The 18,826-nt window shown below is 39.8% G+C and overlaps 3 protein-coding genes across 6 annotated transcripts in view; 2 read left to right on the forward strand and 1 right to left on the reverse strand.

Moving 5' to 3' along the window:
- tesk2 (testis associated actin remodelling kinase 2) overlaps positions 1-2,616 on the forward strand; it is a 32,136-nt gene extending 29,520 nt beyond the window's left edge. For both annotated transcript variants that reach the window (XM_005476726.4, XM_005476725.4), the window contains exon 14: positions 1-2,616. In XM_005476726.4, coding sequence (XP_005476783.1) covers positions 1-290 — 290 coding nt within the window. In that variant the 3' untranslated portion in view covers positions 291-2,616.
- si:ch211-155e24.3 (zinc finger protein with KRAB and SCAN domains 1) overlaps positions 2,156-18,826 on the reverse strand; it is a 27,071-nt gene continuing 10,400 nt past the window's right edge. Inside the window, exons 1-5 of one of the 2 annotated variants that reach the window (XM_005476727.4) lie at positions 8,324-8,499; positions 7,929-8,161; positions 7,723-7,844; positions 6,976-7,078; positions 2,156-5,423 (exon numbers count right to left, since the gene is read on the reverse strand). In XM_005476727.4, coding sequence (XP_005476784.1) covers positions 4,453-5,423; positions 6,976-7,078; positions 7,723-7,844; positions 7,929-8,142 — 1,410 coding nt within the window. In that variant the 5' untranslated portion in view covers positions 8,143-8,161; positions 8,324-8,499 and the 3' untranslated portion in view covers positions 2,156-4,452. Of the gene's footprint in view, positions 5,424-6,975; positions 7,079-7,722; positions 7,845-7,928; positions 8,162-8,323; positions 8,500-18,826 lie in introns of those variants that run through there. The other variant, XM_025900597.1, reaches the window with a different exon arrangement.
- Positions 11,420-18,826, forward strand: part of si:dkeyp-68b7.12 (rho GTPase-activating protein 30) — a 13,397-nt gene continuing 5,990 nt past the window's right edge. For both annotated transcript variants that reach the window (XM_005476728.4, XM_005476729.4), the window contains exons 1-10: positions 11,420-11,534; positions 12,094-12,473; positions 14,634-14,736; positions 14,842-14,986; positions 15,079-15,161; positions 15,918-16,025; positions 16,338-16,456; positions 16,546-16,717; positions 16,940-17,037; positions 17,374-17,451. In XM_005476728.4, the coding sequence (XP_005476785.1) occupies positions 12,386-12,473; positions 14,634-14,736; positions 14,842-14,986; positions 15,079-15,161; positions 15,918-16,025; positions 16,338-16,456; positions 16,546-16,717; positions 16,940-17,037; positions 17,374-17,451 (994 nt within the window). In that variant the 5' untranslated portion in view covers positions 11,420-11,534; positions 12,094-12,385. The remainder of the gene's footprint in view (positions 11,535-12,093; positions 12,474-14,633; positions 14,737-14,841; positions 14,987-15,078; positions 15,162-15,917; positions 16,026-16,337; positions 16,457-16,545; positions 16,718-16,939; positions 17,038-17,373; positions 17,452-18,826) is intronic.

Genomic DNA, 18,826 nt, shown 5'->3' on the forward strand with positions numbered 1-18,826 from the left:
GTACTAACTCACGATCTGATACAGGCCAGATGGGAAATGACATCCGGCAAAAGGTGGCGCTGAGCGGCTGGGCGAAGAAATACGTTGTGGTTGAAATCCCACCCTACTGCAGGCAGAGAAGAGGGGAGGATGACGGGGAGGTAGAGGGAAGCAAGGAGGACTCGTTAGGGGAGAGCTGGTCTCCGATGATCCCCAGCAGTGAGAGAGACAGTGGAGAGGCCATGGACTGCTCGAGCAGCCCGGAGGAGGAGCAGGAATGGGAACGGGGGACAAACACATGCCCAATGTAATGCACCCCCGCAAAACACGCAAACACACTGAGGTGGTGGAAAAGAAAGCAGGGAGGACTCTGACTCCACGGGGGCAGCGGAAAACTGCTTTTAAAAGTAGACTGGACACATTTCAAAGGTTTTTGGAGAAGAAAAGATAAAAGGAAAAATCACTTGATTGTGATCTTTCAAGTGAATGTATCACCTGTTGAATCAGTCAAGCATACTTGATTTGGATAAATAATTATTTTTCAAAGTTTCCGCCCAGGTGTGAAAGTCGCCAATAGCACAAAAAGCTTTTTATCAACGCAACGGACCCTCTGCATAGAGATTATTTTTCTGAAAAGGTTGTTTATATTTAATTTTGTGAGATGTAGATTTTTTTCTTTTTCCTCTAGTCAGTGTTTTGTCTATGATGAGAGGTATTGAAGAGCCATTGTGTTGTTTAGGTTTTGATACTTGTTGTGTTCATTGAGATACAAATGCTTATACTGAATCATAAAAACCCCACAGATTGACAAGACCGTACGCTGATATTCAGATGAGAACGTGCCTAAAAGCACTCATGAGACCGATGTTGACAGTTGACAGAGTTAAGGGTTCGTCACTGATTTCTCTGTGAAATTGGGAAAAGGGTGGTTCCTCACTGCTCATTCCTCCAAATTTAAAAAACAAAAATAAAAACAGGCAACTGAAATCTTTCAGGAACATTTCTTGTTCTTTTGACATTTTTTAGCCCGCTAACTTAAAAGTACAGAAATCTGGTAGCCACTTGAAGCCAAGGTAGTCTTTTGATGCGATCAGAAGAGAGATAAACTAGTCAAACTAAAGCCAGCCAGTCTAAGCATTTTTTATTTCTACCCTGTGTTGGCAAACATAGCTATTGTAATAAATGTCTTGTACATTTCTGAACTTAAAAGTTGCTGTCAGGCCAGATTTCCAAAACAGTCCCTTGTCCCTCCAAAAAAGAAGCAAGCCAAAACACAGGTTATTTACTTGGATGTGTTCCAACTCAAGACAAGTTTAAAGCCACACGATGCAACTTTTAAAGAGCACAATTTCCTCCAATAAATAAAAAGCCAAATGTCTGAGATCATACCACCACAAAGGCTGAAAATCCTTCCACGTTATGCATGAATTATCCCTGGATTCAGAAGGATATCTGGATCTAGCTTCATATACATCTCAAAAATATATCACAAACTCGGTCTCCCAGTTTTGATCATGTAAAGTTTTGATGCAAAGTTTCCAGTTTTTCGCCATCTCTCTGTGGTGATAAATCCTTCCAAAAATTCCTGCATGTAAATTTGTATGTACTCCAAAAATTAATCAGTCCTGCGTTTGCCAAGTCTCACCACTGATTTTGTTTTTTTTTTAAAAAGGGAAAAAAAAAGATAAAATAATAATATTAAATAATCCGTCCATAATATTTGAGTGCTTCTACTAGCAGACGAACCATCCAATGTGTGATGGGTTTGAAGTAACAACCTGTTTCCCACATTACTCTTCTGATTAAATATTACAGGATGAAGCTACTGAAGCATAATTAAATCCACGATAAGGTTGATTACTGTAAGTTATACAAACAGTGTTATCAAACAGTCCTTACAGATATGTGCGTTGTCAGAAACTTTTCATGGTGGTATTGTTTTAACATTGGTGATACTGGAATCACTTAAAAGGACTTGTTGATGATTGGGTTTAAATATGTTTTCCAGTTTAACGTCACAACCTGAAGTTTCAAAGTCTTTCGTGGTGACTTTTCCGCTCTAGTGGAGGGAAAATATTTAGGCAACAGGAAGTGCCGCAAATAAATGCAATTGTTATTTGGTAAAACTGAATAATTACAGCGTACAGTACAGATTTTTTTTTTGAAGCTGCTAACATTTGGTTCGGTTTGTTTAATGAACTATGAGACCCTGTGACTTGTTGTACTTTACACTCCACTGAATTGAATCAGTCGTCTTTAGTTTTTCCATGTCTATCTCCACTTTGAGTATTAAAATCCTTGTAAATGTCTATCCGAACAGCTCTCAGTGTACAAACTAAATGGCTCATAAAAATTAGATTCATAGTGTTGAACATCAGCGCCGGTATTTTTTCCTTCATGTGGCTTTTGTTGCGTTCTGCTGATCTCAGTCTGATCCCTCCAATAGAAACTAAAATGCACATGTAGAGTGATATATACAGTCCTTTCCTATCACTACTCCTCTATGCAACTTTTATCACAGATTTACAGGATAAAGGATCTAATTTCATATTTATAATGAAAAAGTAATGTCTTACCTTTGTATATTTGTGTAAAATGTTTGTGGTACTTGCCTTGTCGAATACAGATTAAGATGTTTTTTGTTTTTTCTGATTGAATAACAAGTTTCCCTGAGTTTTTCTTGCATTTCTCATTTTGTCCTTATTCAATTCAGATTCCAGAGCCTATTTTAGCTTTCAGAAAAGATCAACCAGTCAGTCTTTAATCAGTTTCTAATCACCAATAACCCTAACAAGCATCACTGGATTGGAGGAGGAAGCTAGAGTACCTGAAGCTACACGGGCAACATGGGAACATTGAAACTCTAGACAGATTCAAACCCAGGAACCTTCTTGCTGTGAGGCATTTGTGCTAACCACTGGACCATCCTAAGCGAGATCTGTTTCTAAAATAAATAAATAAAACTTTGGCTCCACAATTTGATTTCCATGCCCTGAGACTGAAAACAAGCGGTGCCAAAAGATCGTTAGTTTAATTCTCATGAGTCATATATTTAAATAAAGTAGTCTGACACTTTCCAAAACCCTTCAAGTCTAATCTGGTTAAATTTCTTTCAGTTTACTGAAATGTATTTATTGTAATGAGTGGTCACAGCCATCCATCTGCAGGCTATCTGCATCCATCTCCAGTTCAGGGTCATGGGCCGAGAGACTTATCCCAGCTGTCACAGGGTGGGAGGTGGGGTACGGCCTGCAGAGGTCGCCTTTCTGTTTTATGACCAGTAACATTCAATAAAATTCAAATCAAACTTAATCCTCAATTGACTGTTTGTAAAAATGTGACCTAGAGGTTTAAACATACCACAGTTCCTACTTCAGTTTGCAGTTGTAAGAAGTTATTTAAAACATATCTAATTTATAATCAAATGATTTCCAGCTTATAAAAACACTGACATTGTGCTTGAAAATGTAAAAACAACAACATGGGAGGGGAGGGGGTGCAGAGATTACTGCTTTTGTTAGAACCAGACAATCTCTTCTTGACGGCCCATCAGTTTTTTTGTACTTCTTTGATTTACCCCCAGCATGAGTAACTTTGTTATTTACTGGAAACACCACACACCGATCTAACCTCTGATAGGGCTGAGATGTGTTCAAACACAGAGGACCAAGTTCAAATGCAGAGCAACTTTATTTACTTGTTCAAATGTGCAGTTTGGGCTCCAGAGGGACAAACTTATCAGGATTAAATTAACATAAGTTAATATCAAAGACAATGGATATGAAATTGGTAATTTAGGAAAAACAACACGGTTGAAGATGAAGAGAGAAGAATGGGAGGTAGAAAGCCTCTTTAGCTTTTCATTAGCCTCTCATTAAGGCTGATGGATTAACACACAAAGCTACGTTTCATGAGTCATTAAAGTGATTTGAAACCAGTAATTAAAAGGACTGAAGCTAGCATTAGTATTGCAGTCTGATCACAGACTGTATATGAAACACTGACATATCCTTCAGGTCTGAATTTTAAGCCATTGGAGAAGTGCTTTCAACCTGCATTCTTTTAAAAAGCCAGTAGAGGGCGACTCTATGAAAAAAGAACTCCGTTTTACTCAGTTTGTGACCTCAGTAAACATGTCTCACTGAATAAATGTGTTCCTAGTTGGAGTAAAACAGCGTACCCTGTCTATGAGTTCATTTCCACCCTTTACTCACCACAGCTGGCTTAAAAAAAGAAAAATAAACTTAAAAAGATAAAACACTTAATAACAACTTTCCACAATCCATCTTTTGCATGCAGCCTGTGTGGAGCCTGATGGAAACACATTAGCCGGGCCATAAACCTGACTGTAGTTTTATAATTCTGTCCCACTCAGTCTAAAATTATGTATATATGTAACATCACAAAAACAAAACCAATTAGGAAAGCCATGAAAATGTTCTCCACACGGGCGGCGGTTGTATAAAATAAACGTTATAAGTGCGCTGTTTTCTGATGAGACTTGAGGCTGGAGCGCTGGGTGAAGCACTTCCCGCACAGTGAGCACTCGTAGGGCTTCTCCCCGCTGTGGACCACCGCATGTCTGATGAGGTTGCACTGTTTGGTGAAGCTCCGGCCGCACTGCATGCAGCTGAACGGCTTCTCGCCCGTGTGACTCCTCAGGTGCTCTTTGAGCTGGCTGAACCTGGTGAAGCTTTTGTCGCAGTACGTGCAGCTGAACCGCTTCTCGCCGAGCCCGGACCTCCAGGGCGTCCTCATCCTCCTCGCCAGGCTCAAGCTGCTGCCAACCCTGTGTGTGGGGAAGGGGCCTGCGGGGTTCGGCCCAGTCCGGTTCTCGTCTGGATTACTCGCGTGAGGAGCAGTGTCTCTGCTCTGATGCTGTAACTGTTGAGGAATCAAGGTGGGATCTGTGGAGTTCATCTGGGATGCAGAGTTTTGTCCTTCCTCTGACTGTGGCATCTTACATCCAAAACTTCTCCCTCGTCTTTTCACTCGTGCAGAACTTTGCACAAGAGAATTGAATTTCCCAACAGAGTGAACTCTGGGTGCCACATCCTCCAAATGCAACTGGGCTGGAGATGCAAATGCAGCAGGAATCTGCTCAAACTGCTGCCCGGTGTACGGGACACCTGGGTCACCCATGTCTCTGCACATGCTGGATGGCCACAGCTGCCCCTCAGCTGTCTCTGTCACAACAGTGTGTGCTGAACCGAGTGGAGCTGCGTCCTCATCGGCCTCTTCCTCTTTCTCGTGTTTCACTACAAGTTCAATCCCATTTTGGCTGCTGTTCAGCTGCTGCTCTGGGAAAGCGCTGTAGCCGTCTACTTGGGAAACCAGATCTTCAGAGAGGGCCGGGTTTTCAGCCGAGCAGTAAAGCTCTGCAAAGCTGTCGGCCTGGTCAGGATTTGTTGTGTCGAAATACGGCTGATGCTTGGCTCCAGAGACTAAAGAGAACACACAACCAGAGAGATGCCTTTAATAAAACCTCTAATCATTTAGAGCAAAGGTGTCAAACATGAGGCCAGGTCTCCAGAGTCACCCCACTGGACAGCTTTGGAAAATGTGAAGGAGGGCGTAAATTTTTCACATTTTTATTTTCATATATTTCTGTATTTTCATAAATTTGACAGCCTGCCCAACTATTAAAGCTCTTCCCCGTGGCTATTCATATTACACCAATGTAATTAAGTAATAATTAAACAATTAAATTAGAGAAAATCTCCTGTTTTTTTTCACAATTTGTCCACAGTAAAATACATAAATAAATAAAATGGGACACTTTTGTGAATTAACAAAAACTTTCTGCTTTATAATTACAGGACAGTCTGAACAGTGATAATTTTACACATTTATTTCTTACAACTTAATCCCAAAGAGTCAAGCTGACAGATTTATTTTATTAAGCAGAGCAGCATTTCTTTATCGTGATGTGAAAGTAAAAGTAAAATTGTGCTTCTTTTTCCTCATATTGCGATATATCAGGGATTAAATGTGCAGTTAAACCTCTCTGCACCAATAGAAAGGGAGGTTTCACTGGTCTGGCCCACTTGGCCTCTGAGTTTGACATCTCTGATTTATAGTCAGCAAATAACAGTTTGGCTCATTTGAAATTAATTTATAGTTGTAGTTCTTATCAGATCATATCCTGGGCTTTGCATTCAGTGCAATGCTGTTAAACTGCAAACCTAGACAAGGGTCTACAATGAATTGCTATATCTTACTGCCAAAGAACACAGACCGTCACTTTAAAACAAGTTTTTTTTACACTTAAAAATAAGTGTTTTGTTATACAGCAGGTATAAATCACTACATATCTGTTTTTGCTTTATGGTCCGAGCCACTCACCGGTTGAGCCTCATTGTTAGAGAGTACATGTAACAGTGACAAACAGAACTCCTCTACACTGAGTTTAGGAGAAAGCTTGTGTAGTTAGTCTGCCTTCTCTCCCTTTTAGGATCTACAACACATCTAGTGTCTTGTATTCAGGGGGTGATGTATGGAGAGAAAGCGCCCTGTTGTCAGAGTGGCACACAGGGTGTGTGGCTCCTAAATGTCCTCAGGTGTAATCGATTGACTGCCCCACCATTTAAAGGAAACCTTCCCATCTTTTGCGTGATGTTCTCTTCTTTTGAGATGGAAGCTCTCGTGGTCTGTTTTTTTTCCACCTTTCATTCACTATTTAGTTTAGGGAAGTAAATACTGAGTTCTATGGCACCTTTTTGTTTCTTTTAGCCAGGCCTCCAGACCGCGTATACTTCTTATGTCTCTGTTTACAGAAAATAATTTGTCTGTAAACTGGGGGTGTAGCATCAGCTCTGGTGCACATTAGCACACGTACATATTAATTTGTACTCAGACTCAGGCTTCTCATCTTATGACCTGTATATAAACAGTGCATTTATTTACCTTTACAGCTTAACTGAGCAAAATTAAGTATTCCTTGTGCCTTAAACATCACATTGTTTTATTTCTTCACTATAAAAGGTGTGGACTCACTTGATCTGTCCTCTGCATCATTTTTCCACATATCCTCTTCTGCACACTCCTCTTTGATCCGTATGTGATCAGGCCCATTAGCAAGCTCCACGGCCTCAGCACACTGCAACAGCAGGCGTAGCATTAGTGGTTAAATAAGATGACACATGCACTGCGTGGTCAAGCAAATGCATCAGTGCTTATATGCAAGTTGTGCTAGTAGAGCTCTAGCCCATCTACACTGAGGTTAAATAAGGTTAACATCACAAAGTTATAAAGTTTTGTACTTATGAGTCAATATAAAACAATTATTACATATAGTTTAATTTACTTTCCTGTGTTTGCATCTTAAGGATGTAAGTTTTTAAAATAAAAACGTCCTTAAAGCAACTTCTGAAGCTTAATCTTAGAAATAGAGAGCGTGTCTCTGTCTTCCACAGCATGTCTTCTATCCTGTCTTCCTTCTCTCACTCCAACTGGTCGCGGCAGATGGCCCCGCCCCTCCCTGAGCCTGGTTCTGTTTTTCCTTCCCACTGTAGCCAAAGTGCTTGCTCATAGGGGTCATATGATTGTTGGGTTTTTCTCTGTATATATTATCGTAGGTTCTACCTTATAATATAAAGTGCCTTGAGGCGACGGTTGTTGTGATTTGGAGCTGTATATTTCAAGACTGGGCTCTTCTAGCTAAAGGCTCTGTCTCCCACTCTCACTTTTGGAACTTCTATGAATGGAATAATATGGTGCACTGGTATAATAGCAGTACCCTACCTGCTGGGGTTGATCTGGAGCCTGAGCTTCCACCGGTGTGTCCCAGTGCGAGCGCTGAGTTTCTTTGTTCAGAACTACTTTGACGAGAGGAGAGAATCTCCCCGCTGATGGATTGTTAAACACTAAGAGAGAAGATCACACAAAAACTATCAGTTATAAACAACAAAAACATGACTCCTCAGCATCTCTCAGGCAGGTGTCCCCACCTTTTCTCCTGGCCCTCATCCGGCTCTTCCTCAGCTCTGCCTCCATCACCTCACACTTGCTCTTCAGCAGGTCGATGTCCCGCCGGCTCTGGCTCACCTCCAGCCTGAGCACCGTGCAGCTCTGGTCCACACGCCGGTTTATCTCAGCTACAGCCGCCTTGGCCAGGACTTCCATGACGGACAGCAGCTGACTCTGGAAGTCGCAGCTCTCCATCTCGCACCGGTTTCGGCTCCTTGTTACAGCACAAATAAACGCGTTAAGTTGCACACGTCTACGCGTGCTGTGCGTGAGTCTGTGTGAAAGTATTAGAGCAGTGCATCCATCACCGAAGCACAGTGGCAGATGTAACTGCAGGTTCTTCCGCGTATGCTAGAGGGACGCTTGTTTTTAGTACCTCTGTGATCCAGACAGACGGTCACGACTGAATCCTTCCAGACAAAATTCATGCAAAAAACAACAACAAGCTGATAAATGCGTCTGTGCGTGTTTAAAAATGTAGTTTCCACCATTACAGGAAGTACTTAAACCACACACCAAACTCACTTGCAGCCACAGGTGACGTTGTGCTATTACCGTAATTATTGCATACAAGCGCACTGCGCGTTTAGCAAGTGTGATTGCGGGTGACCGTTTTTTGGGGTTTTTAAAAAAAAATTAATTTAGTTTTTTGTTAACAAGTTAAGCATCTACAAGAAGTTTGTGAAAAAAGTAAAGGCCTAACCAGATTTAAATATCCACATTTTATATGTAACTCCAATTATAATACGCTGTAACCTATCTACTACCTTTATAAACAGTCAGATATGGACTTAACTGTACGTACAACAACTACTATTTTTCCGAGATACAGATGTCTGACATATTGGATGTGTAATATGACTTTGAAATTTTGGGGGGTTATTTTTTTAGGCATGGTTTAGGTTGTCATGTCCATTTAGTGCAAAGATTAAAGTGATGTTGGGCCGCAAAAGCCACAAGGAAAGAAGCTCCTCCTTTGACTGTAGTTACAGTGTGCGTAGCATGGCTAGTGTGGCCAAAGGAGCATTTTTCTGCTGTTTCAGTACTTTTATTCTAAGAAGAGACTTAACCTTCCTGTAGCATTTATAAACACATCTGAAAAGAAAGAAAGAAAGAAAGAAAGAAAGAAAGCCATATGGGACGTAACAGCCAATTTAAGTGGTGAAAAAATTATGATAACAAAAAAAAGAGAAAGAAAAACATCATCAACTTAGGTTACAGTTACTAATATAAACCACTCTGTCCAGGTTTTATCCCTTAAGTTTTCGTCCAAACTTTGAGACACTCCACCTTAGATGAAAAAGCTCACTGCAAATCGGCATTAAGTTGTTCTGAGTGATGGGCTTCACCCTGTAATCAACTCTTACAGGATGGGGATGATTATACTGGTCTTTTTATACTATCTTTTGGAAAAATGATGATTGTCCAGTAAAGTTCATGAGACTTGTAGAGTCAATCAGTGGGCATGCGGTGGCCCAGCAGCTTACTAACACACTTTTCCTTGTTTTACCTTTAATTTGTCCTGTATGCTGTTTTTTGTCTATAGTCTAATCATCACATAAAATTATTCCGAAAAAGGTTATGCAGGTATAAGGTATAAAAAACAAAAACTATCATGGCGTGAATGATGCAGGAACGCACAAAGGCAGGCTAACAGAGACTCCGACAAGGACAAAGGAGGGGTTATGTAAACCCACATGAGTAGGTATAGTAGAAACACCAGGGTAAACGAGATGCAACTGAAACTAATTAGGACAAAAACAAAACAAGTTTAACTAATGACTAAGAAAACAAAACAAAACAGAAAGTAACCACATGGGGAATTCCATGACAAAGACAAAATCTTGAGGAGGCAAGAAGGAAAGGAACATAAGAAATCAAATATAGATAATATTAATAAATTATTTTTTTAATATAAAACACAGCCTTAAACCGAGGCTAAACCAGCAAATATACACTAAAAAAACAAAACAGAAACAAAAAACCCACACGTGGCCATCCATAAAAATGACCAACCTGCAAGAAAGCAAAAAACAAAAAGAAATAACGATCCATCCATTTTCTTCTGGTTATCAAGTTCAGGGTGGCAGTGGGGTTGAAGCCTGTCCCATCTGTCCTCGGGTGAGAAGTGAGGTACACACTAGAAGATGAGGACACCATTCTGCTGCAGGCCTAAAACAAACAACCATCCATGCTCATGTTCACACCAACAGCCAGGTTAGAAGGTGGTGGATTTGAATCCAGGACCTTCTTGCACTGCACCACTATGTAATTTCTTAGTTAGAGCCTTCATAGATTTTGGGAATGCCTTGCAGAGTAATGGCTCAATAACCTACAGGAAAATTCAAAACCTTAAAATCCACAAGACTAACTAAATGATTTTCCAACAATTACATGTGCAATATTAACCAAGTGCACAACCTGGCAAATTTAAGGTTATTGTTAAAACACTGTATAAAGCACTGATATAAACCCATTACTAATGACCTAAGAGTGAATTATAAGTGGTGACTATGTTGTGCCAATTTGTTAGAGATGATACAGCAAGAAAATTGCATGATAACAGCTGAAGAAGCAATGGAGCATATTAAAATACAGGAAGTTACAAAACTGTAGCTCAGAGATGCAAATAAGTAAAGGAAGGTAAACCATCCAGAGAAAAACAATCGGAGAACAATCAGGTGTGATAAGTATTCCACACTTACCTGGTTTAACAGGGATTCTTACAATTAAACCTTTTACAGTAGAAACCATCTGTGATGAACTGTAAAAGGGGAAAAGCCCAGCAGGTCCACAGAAACTCATCATAAACATAATGTTTTGAGGGCTTTATTTCAAATAACAGGATACTGCAAGAATAGCATCAACACAGACAGTGTTGTATGTACATGTACACACACACACACACACACACACACACACACACACACACACACACACACCTAGACTTTGTGTTTCTCTGCAGTGCTTTGTGACTCTTTCGTTACTTTGTGGTGCATTCGTGTCCTTTGTGGTTTTCTGAACTACTTTTCTTGCTCGTGTGTTTGTCTTCTCCTCCAGTGGCACAGTGTCATACTGCTTCGTGATCTGTGCCCATTTGTATTTGGTAATTAGTAACTAGCTTTAGTTTGTCATATGATTTCACTGACACACTGAATCTTTGTATGACAGCTGTGTGGAACTCCAGTGATAATTCTTGAGCCCCTATGTGATACTTTCCTGGTACTTATATTAGTATTTATGTTTATATTTATATTTAGCTATGATGTAAAACTGTTAAAATGGAAGAAAATGCAATCAGATTGGTTTTCCTCATCTTTAAGGTACGTACAGATCTACTTATTTCAGTCAGGGTGATGGAGCTCAGCCCACAGAGAGACAAACACAGCACATATGAGGGAAATAGATGAACTATACAGATACTATGAACTGATTTCCCTACTCAGCAGAGGCGGAGAAACAGAGGGCCAAATACAGAGAGAAAGCACAAGAGAAGGAGAGACACTCAGGAAGTTAAACAGGGGAAGTTTAGTGGTTTGTTGCGTCATCGTTTTATGCTGCTACTTGTGTGCCGATGCAGAGTGAAGGTAGGAACACTTGTGTTCGCTTTTTAATTTGTTTGTTTCCTCACATTTAAAGTCTTTTCAAAAACGTGGACCGATAGGGAGGGGTGGTGGATGATAGGAGAGCAGCGGCAGGTGTCAGGAAGATGGAGAGAGTGGGGAGAGAGTTTGAGCGTCTCTGTGAATCTATATGTTCAGTGCTCGACTTCCGCTGAAATGAGAACAGGGCCGCGATGGCCCTGACATGAGGGCACGGAGGACAGACCGGGCTCCGTAGTGAGCGTAGTCCTCAGGCAGGAGCGGGGATTAGAAGCTTAAGTGGGCCCACCACCTCAGAGAAACCTTATAGCATGATTGGAGCGAAACATTCAGGGGCTCTTTTCAGTGAATACGAGAAGTACAGACGCAAGGGTGTGGCCTTTCATTCGAAAATAAATTGAGTGCATCAGGGGGAAGTGAAGAGCCACATATGCAAGCCGAGCATTCAGTGCAGTTTGTTTGATTTCAGCTGTGAGATTGTTCATTGTTACAACGTGAAACTGCTATATCCACAAAGAAACCGTTATCATTTCTGCTTTTGCAGGGAGGAAGACACAACAAAGTATGTCCTAACACTCAGTTTTACGTGACAGCCCCAATGCAGCGCAGCTCACAGAGGAAACAACCTGCACCTAACAACATGCACTGAGGCAAAGGAAACATAAGCAACAGCAGCACAGTCAAATCTCTGAAATGTGCAACGTTTTATCAGAGTCATCTTCACTTTAACCATTTTGGTCAACACATCCAGAACAGACAGTCAGTGAGCCTGACCGTCACCAGCAGGGTAGAGGGGACCAGTCTGAATGTGAGGTGAAAAGAGAAGACAGGAAGAGATGAGGAGAGTTCGAAGAAGAGGGGGCAACAAAGAGAAGGTGTTTGGATGTGATCTGTTGGAGCATCTAAACACCTCTGGTCAAGAGGGTAAGTGAGCAACCCTGACTGGAAAACATGTCCCACTCTTATTGATGTTTTCTGCTCTTGCCATAGTTTTCTTCATTGCATTAAAACCATCCTGCAGAGATAAATCATTTACATATGGGTGTAAAACATCAGCAGAAGTACCGCTCATACCATTTAGATAAAACAAGTCATAGAAGTGTTACTAAAAGTACAAATTTAATTCTCTGACAGGTTTGCTTTAAGCAACCTGCTATTAAGCATGTTTGATGGGATATTTCTCATGTTTCTTAACTGCTTAGCATCTCACTCTGCAGTAATACTTCGAGAAGATATAAACCCAATAAAGTGCTTGCCTATGCTTTTTTAAAAAGCATAGGCAAGTAGTGAAGGCCAACGTTCAGGTTATGACTTTGCTTGTCAAACCACACCAGGCTGACTCAAACATTTGAAAAAGTCTTGATCATTTTATAATGTGACCCCGACTGACTCATTGTGGGCAAAGCGTGGGACATCGCAGGGCAAATTACTTTGGGGGTAAGTAAAAAAAGGCAAAGACTTTTGGGAAAGTATTCTGGCACTGACGAGACAAAGGTTGACTTTTTTGGAAGAACATCAGACCAACAGTCATAAGTGGGCATAGTGTGATGGTCTGGGGCTGCTTTGCTGCTTCAGCACGACTTTCTGTAACTGATGGAACCATCTCTCTACCAGAAATGCTCAAGGAGAACGTCTGGCAAACAGTTCATGCCCTAAACCTCAAACAGAGTTGAGCTGTAAAGAAGGACAGTGATCTGAAACACCAGCAAGTCCACCTCTGATTGGCTTAAAACACTCCAAAATGATGGTGTTGGAGCGTCATAGTCAAAGATTCGACTGACATCCTTTAGCATGACCTTAAACTGGTCATGCTTGAAAACCCTCCAGTGTGGCTGAATTTATTCATTCTGCAAACATGAGTGAGCCAAAATTCCTCCAGAGCAAAGTGAAAAACTTCTTGCAGTGATCACAAATGTTTCATTGCAGTATTTGTTGCCATGGGTGGCACAGCCAATTATGAGGTTTAGGGGACAATTGGACAATGAAATCACAATTTTAAAGCTGCATTTTATATTTATTCAGGTTGTCTTTGTCTAATATTACAATTTGTTAGATAATCTGAAACATATAAAATATAACTGTGACAGATATGCAAGAAACTAAGAAATCAGATGGGGGCAAACACTTTTTTGTGGTACTATAACTGGAGAAACAATGATTTTTGCACTTAAGCTCCTGTTTTATTTGCTGGTATTTTAAGATTTTAGCAGGGATGCAACACATTTCTTGTCAGTAATATTTTCACTTAATAAAATAAACAAAAAATATCGGACATAATGTCAATAAATGGGGTGAAAGGATGAGGCAGGTATCTGCTGTGCGCCTGGCCAACTTAACTGCGACCCTTAGAACAGAAATATTCCTCTCAGGGATCCATGTAGTCTTTGGCACTTCTGTGCTTCAAGCTAAATGCCCACATGTCAACAATGACAAAGCAAATATGATTATTTTAAGCAGACAGAATATTTGCTGTATTCACAGTCATAGTTTGGTATGCTAATTTTTCTCACCATCAATAAGCAAAGACAAAACAACAACAAAGCTGTGGCTGAAATCAGTTTCATGTTTCTTTGTGTCAAATCTCAGTATTACAGAAATTTACACCACAATACAAGTTTTTTATATATAGTATAAATGGTGTGGTGACTTTGACCCTAAAATAAGTTTTTAAAAAGGTTTTTAACCCTGGAAATTATATTCATTACAACAGTCTTTCATAGGTTTTGATTGAGGAGTCTTTGAGTCATATGTCTGATGCTCTGCAGGAACGTCTAGATGTCAGAGGATCATTATCTATAAGATCCGTGGACCATGAGAAACCGGGCAAATTTTCATGGTCAAAAGTCATCAGTATGCCTTGGTTATAAAATTATAGATTTGATAGACTTATTTTATTAATATTAAAAGGAAGTAATAGATAAATATAAAGTATATAGATGGCATCAGACTTTTTGCAACATACTTAAAAACAGACACAAAATTTGTAATATGAAAAATATTTGTATCTAAAGATGACAGATTGAACATGTTCCATGCTTTTATTAGGTCAGTATCCAGGTTATTCATGTCAGTCTCCTTTCACAGTTCCACTGGTGCTGCGATGCTGCAGTGAGTTTGTGGAGCATCATGGGATTGTTGATGGGATCTACAGGTTGTCTGGAGTGTCATCCAATATACAAAAACTCAGGTAAAATGTGTTTTTGTGGTAAAGCTTTACCTGTAAATAAACCTGTAAATATAATCCACATATATTTTAATGGATATTCGGTTATGTTATTATCATTCAAAACAGGGGTGAGTTTGAGAGTGATGGTAATCCTGAACTGAACAAGGATCTGTACCTGCAGGACATCCACTGTGTCAGCTCTTTGTGTAAAGCTTATTTCAGAGAGCTGCCCAACCCTCTGCTCACATATCAGCTGTATGACAAATTTGCTGTGAGTATCCCAGACATGCGAAAAACTAAACTAAAAATCCTTGACTGGTCTACTACAGGCATGAAAACAGAAAATAACACATATTCTTACAGGAGGCTGTGGCCATCCAGCTAGAGGAGGAGAGGCTAGTAAAGATTGGTGATGTCCTGAAAGAGCTACCAGCACCTCATTACAGGTACAGGCCTCTGCATCCCAATGACAGTTGCTTTTACTATATAACAACCTGTATTTCTGCACTGAAGCAAAGGGCATCTCCTCCTATTTCTCTCCAGTAATTATCACAACAGATCAGCTCAATTTTATTACTTCACCAGAGATTAGTTTTAGGGCTTTTACAAAGTGCACACTATTTGGTAAAATAATTTTTTTACAGGCTTTAGTAAATTCTTCTATATGTAGATTTTAGTTCACTGCCACGTGGAAACCAGGCAGGAAAACATTACAAAACTGTACATTTACAGATAATAACACTGGATCCAGTGAAGCTGCTTAAATACATGTAAATGGGCTGAACTGGGAGACCAGAACCTAACTTCATGGTTTTGGTCCGGTATCATCCATCTATTATCATGAAACATAAGCACAGATGTCGACACTCTTCTCTCCCTAACCACCTCCTCCTCCAGGGGCATCCAAGGCATTCCAAAGCCAGCCAAGAGAGCGTGCCCTGGGTCTACCCTGGGCTCTCATTACAGTTCAACATGGCTGAAATACTTCACTTAGTTGGATCACATAGTCCAAAAGTCCAGTACAGCTACCAATTAAAAAGCAAAGAACTGACCAGATACAGTATCACCTTTAGGAAAACCACCATTAATCCCACATTTATGAATCCAAACAGATGATAATATTGCTCAGTACATGGCTGATGTGTAAAATAATACAAGGTTGCAGAATTAAAAGCTGATCATGTATCATGTGTGTCCTTCAGGACTCTGGAGTTTCTCATGCGTCATCTTGTCAGAATGGCCTCGTATTCGTCAGAAACCAACATGCACGCCAGGAACCTGGCCATTGTCTGGGCTCCCAACCTGCTCAGGTGTGTTAGTGAAAAATCACTGTGTGTTGGATATGTGCTCTTGTGAACTGAGGGATATACTACCTGCTTTCATTTTGAGGGAAAATATATATATAAACTGTAGAAAGTTACAGTAATTTCAATTTATATTGTATGTGATTCAGTACCTTGTATCGTGTACCGCTCCCTTTGCTTAACTGTTCCTTGTTCCTTTTCTGCTTCACTGTGTTCTTCTGCTGTTTTCATCCATTCCTTCCTCTCCTTTAGCTCATAGTCATGTCTTGTAGTTCTGATAATCAATCAGTAAACCAATCTATCAATCTGCATGAAAAGGTCTAAAGACATTGAAGCGACAGGATTCAATGGCACTGCGGCCTTCATGGAGGTCAGGGTCCAGTCCATCGTGGTGGAGTTCATTCTCACACACGTCCCTCAGCTGTTTCCCGACGCAGGTCAGAACACAGATATGCATCCACAGATACTCACGTGCAGAGATAAACTTATGTACCGCTGCTTAAAATCTTTCCTCTAACCTCTTCAGACATATCAAATGAGAGAAGGAAGTCCCTCCCATCCCCATCAGCATTCCCCAACCCGGAGGAATGTTTATTCCGGCCTGTTCCCACCCCAGCTTGTAGCTATGGGAACATCAGTCCAGGAGATGGTCCACTTCCCATAAGACCTTACCATGCCATCATTGAAGGCACAGACAAGTGAGTAAACCATTCCTTTATCTGGGTCACCATTACTGTCCGTTATACACAAAATGCTTAGTCGCTTACACTTTTTAGAGTATCAGGTGAAGATGAGATGAACTGAAGTCAGCAGCAAGTTAAGCTTATCTCAGGAATAATGCAAGTGATGCTTGTATTTTAGAAAACAGCATTTCTTTTCATATGAACTTCTTGCAAATGTGCGTGTCTTGCTCGCCTCAGGAGGAAAGGATCCCTTAAAGGCAGGAAGTGGATGTCCATCTTTAACATTGGAGGAAGATTCCCGGATCCACGGCGAAGACACAAACCTTCAACCAAAAGTACAAAATCTTCACATAGAAATGAGTCACAACATTTATTCCTACTAAGTTAATTTCTCCTTTTCCATAAACAGGTTTGCGTGTTGTTAACTTTATTCTCTTTGGTTTGTTTTCTAATTTCTTTTCACTTTATGGAATAGTAACATTTAAACTGACATTCAAACTCACATACTTTTAAATATAAATATTTAAAAATGTAAATATAATTTGTTTGTGGTTTGGCACATTTCATTAATGTACTTTTAGAAAACTGCAGTTCTCCCATAGATCAGTGCCAACAGCTTCTCTATATATATTATCTCACTTATCTTAGAAATATTTTTTATATTTTTTCAGCTCCAGAGAAAGAAAGGCCTGCTCTGAGACCTGCAAGAAGCATGGACTCCCTCAGCTCCCCATCCTATCCAAATGAAGGTATCGTCTTCTGAAACATTAAAAAGATGAATTTGTGACTTAGAATAATAAATAAATGCAGTAAAAATGTTAACAAGTAAGTGAATTTCATATTTATTTAGATGTAAACTCCTCTCTAAAGAATTTTAAATGTTGATTTAATTTGTTTGATTTGATTAAGCTGTAAGACTCTGAGGTTTGTTAAAATGTGAACTCACAGTGCTTACGTATAAGAAAAAAAGAGCAGATAAAATTTCATTTAAATGCATCTGGTGATAATGAAAAGCTGACTGTGAACTTCTTCCACTATAGAGTTGAATGGAGTTTGTTTTCTGATGTCTTGAAGATAAAATCGCTTTTACATGACATCTCGTAGAGTCCCGCTTTGAAGCAATTAAGCCACCCCCATCTCAGTTTTTGGACCGTGCTGGTATTTATATAGTGCTTTTAATTTTTCTAGTCTTACTGATCTCTCAGAGCACTTTACCAGCAGTGACTACAAGTCATATTTTGAAGTAAGAAGTGACCACACTTACTAGTGGTTTAACTACAACCACTAGCAAGAATGGCTAGCTAGAAACATTTATAGACTGCATCAGTGCAATGCAAAGAGTGACACATGCAAATTAATCTTAAGTAGCACAAAGTAAAATGCTAGAATTTAACCCAGTCTCGTGACAAAATGTGAAATCCATTAGCGTTTATAGGCACCAGTTGATTTGTTTTTTCCCATGAGAGCTAGCGTAAATTTGAAGCTAATCAGTGCATCAAAATGAATCATTCAGTTTGAAGAGGCTATGTTTTTTAAAGCAATGGACATAGAAACTTGCGGTAAATCTTAAAATATTATTAAGGTTTTACATACAAAACAGCACTTCGCACATCATGTTCTACCTACATTTTGCCTCCCCACCCATAACCTTCATTTAAGTTTTAATTTATATTCTAATATCTATAGGTATTTAGTATATATTCTTATTTATTGTATTTATATAGAGAAATATATATTATATATACTGTAAATACTACATATTCTGTTTCTGTATCAATGACACCAGGAAAAATTCCCCGTTTGTGTAAAACCTTTGCAAAAAACGTGATTCTGATTCTGAAAATGTACAATGTTCAAAAGTGCTCAATATTGAGCAAGCCATATGTCCATGTGATAGTCAAACTCGTGCCATACTTTTACGAGCATGTCTGGAGTCACTGTAGCCACTGCTGTTGTTAATATTTAACCTACCGTACACCATGTGGAACTAACAAATCTCTAACGAACCCTTAACAGAGCAGTTAAAATAAATGTCCTAAAATACCCATTGGCACCACCAATCCCAAGTCTCCTAATGTGGACCTGTTCTCCACTTAAACAAGAGAAATGATTTTGTGTACCTGG

This window comes from Oreochromis niloticus, linkage group LG18 (assembly GCF_001858045.2).
Source record: "Oreochromis niloticus isolate F11D_XX linkage group LG18, O_niloticus_UMD_NMBU, whole genome shotgun sequence".
In the NCBI taxonomy this organism is placed as follows: Eukaryota; Metazoa; Chordata; class Actinopteri; order Cichliformes; family Cichlidae; genus Oreochromis; species Oreochromis niloticus.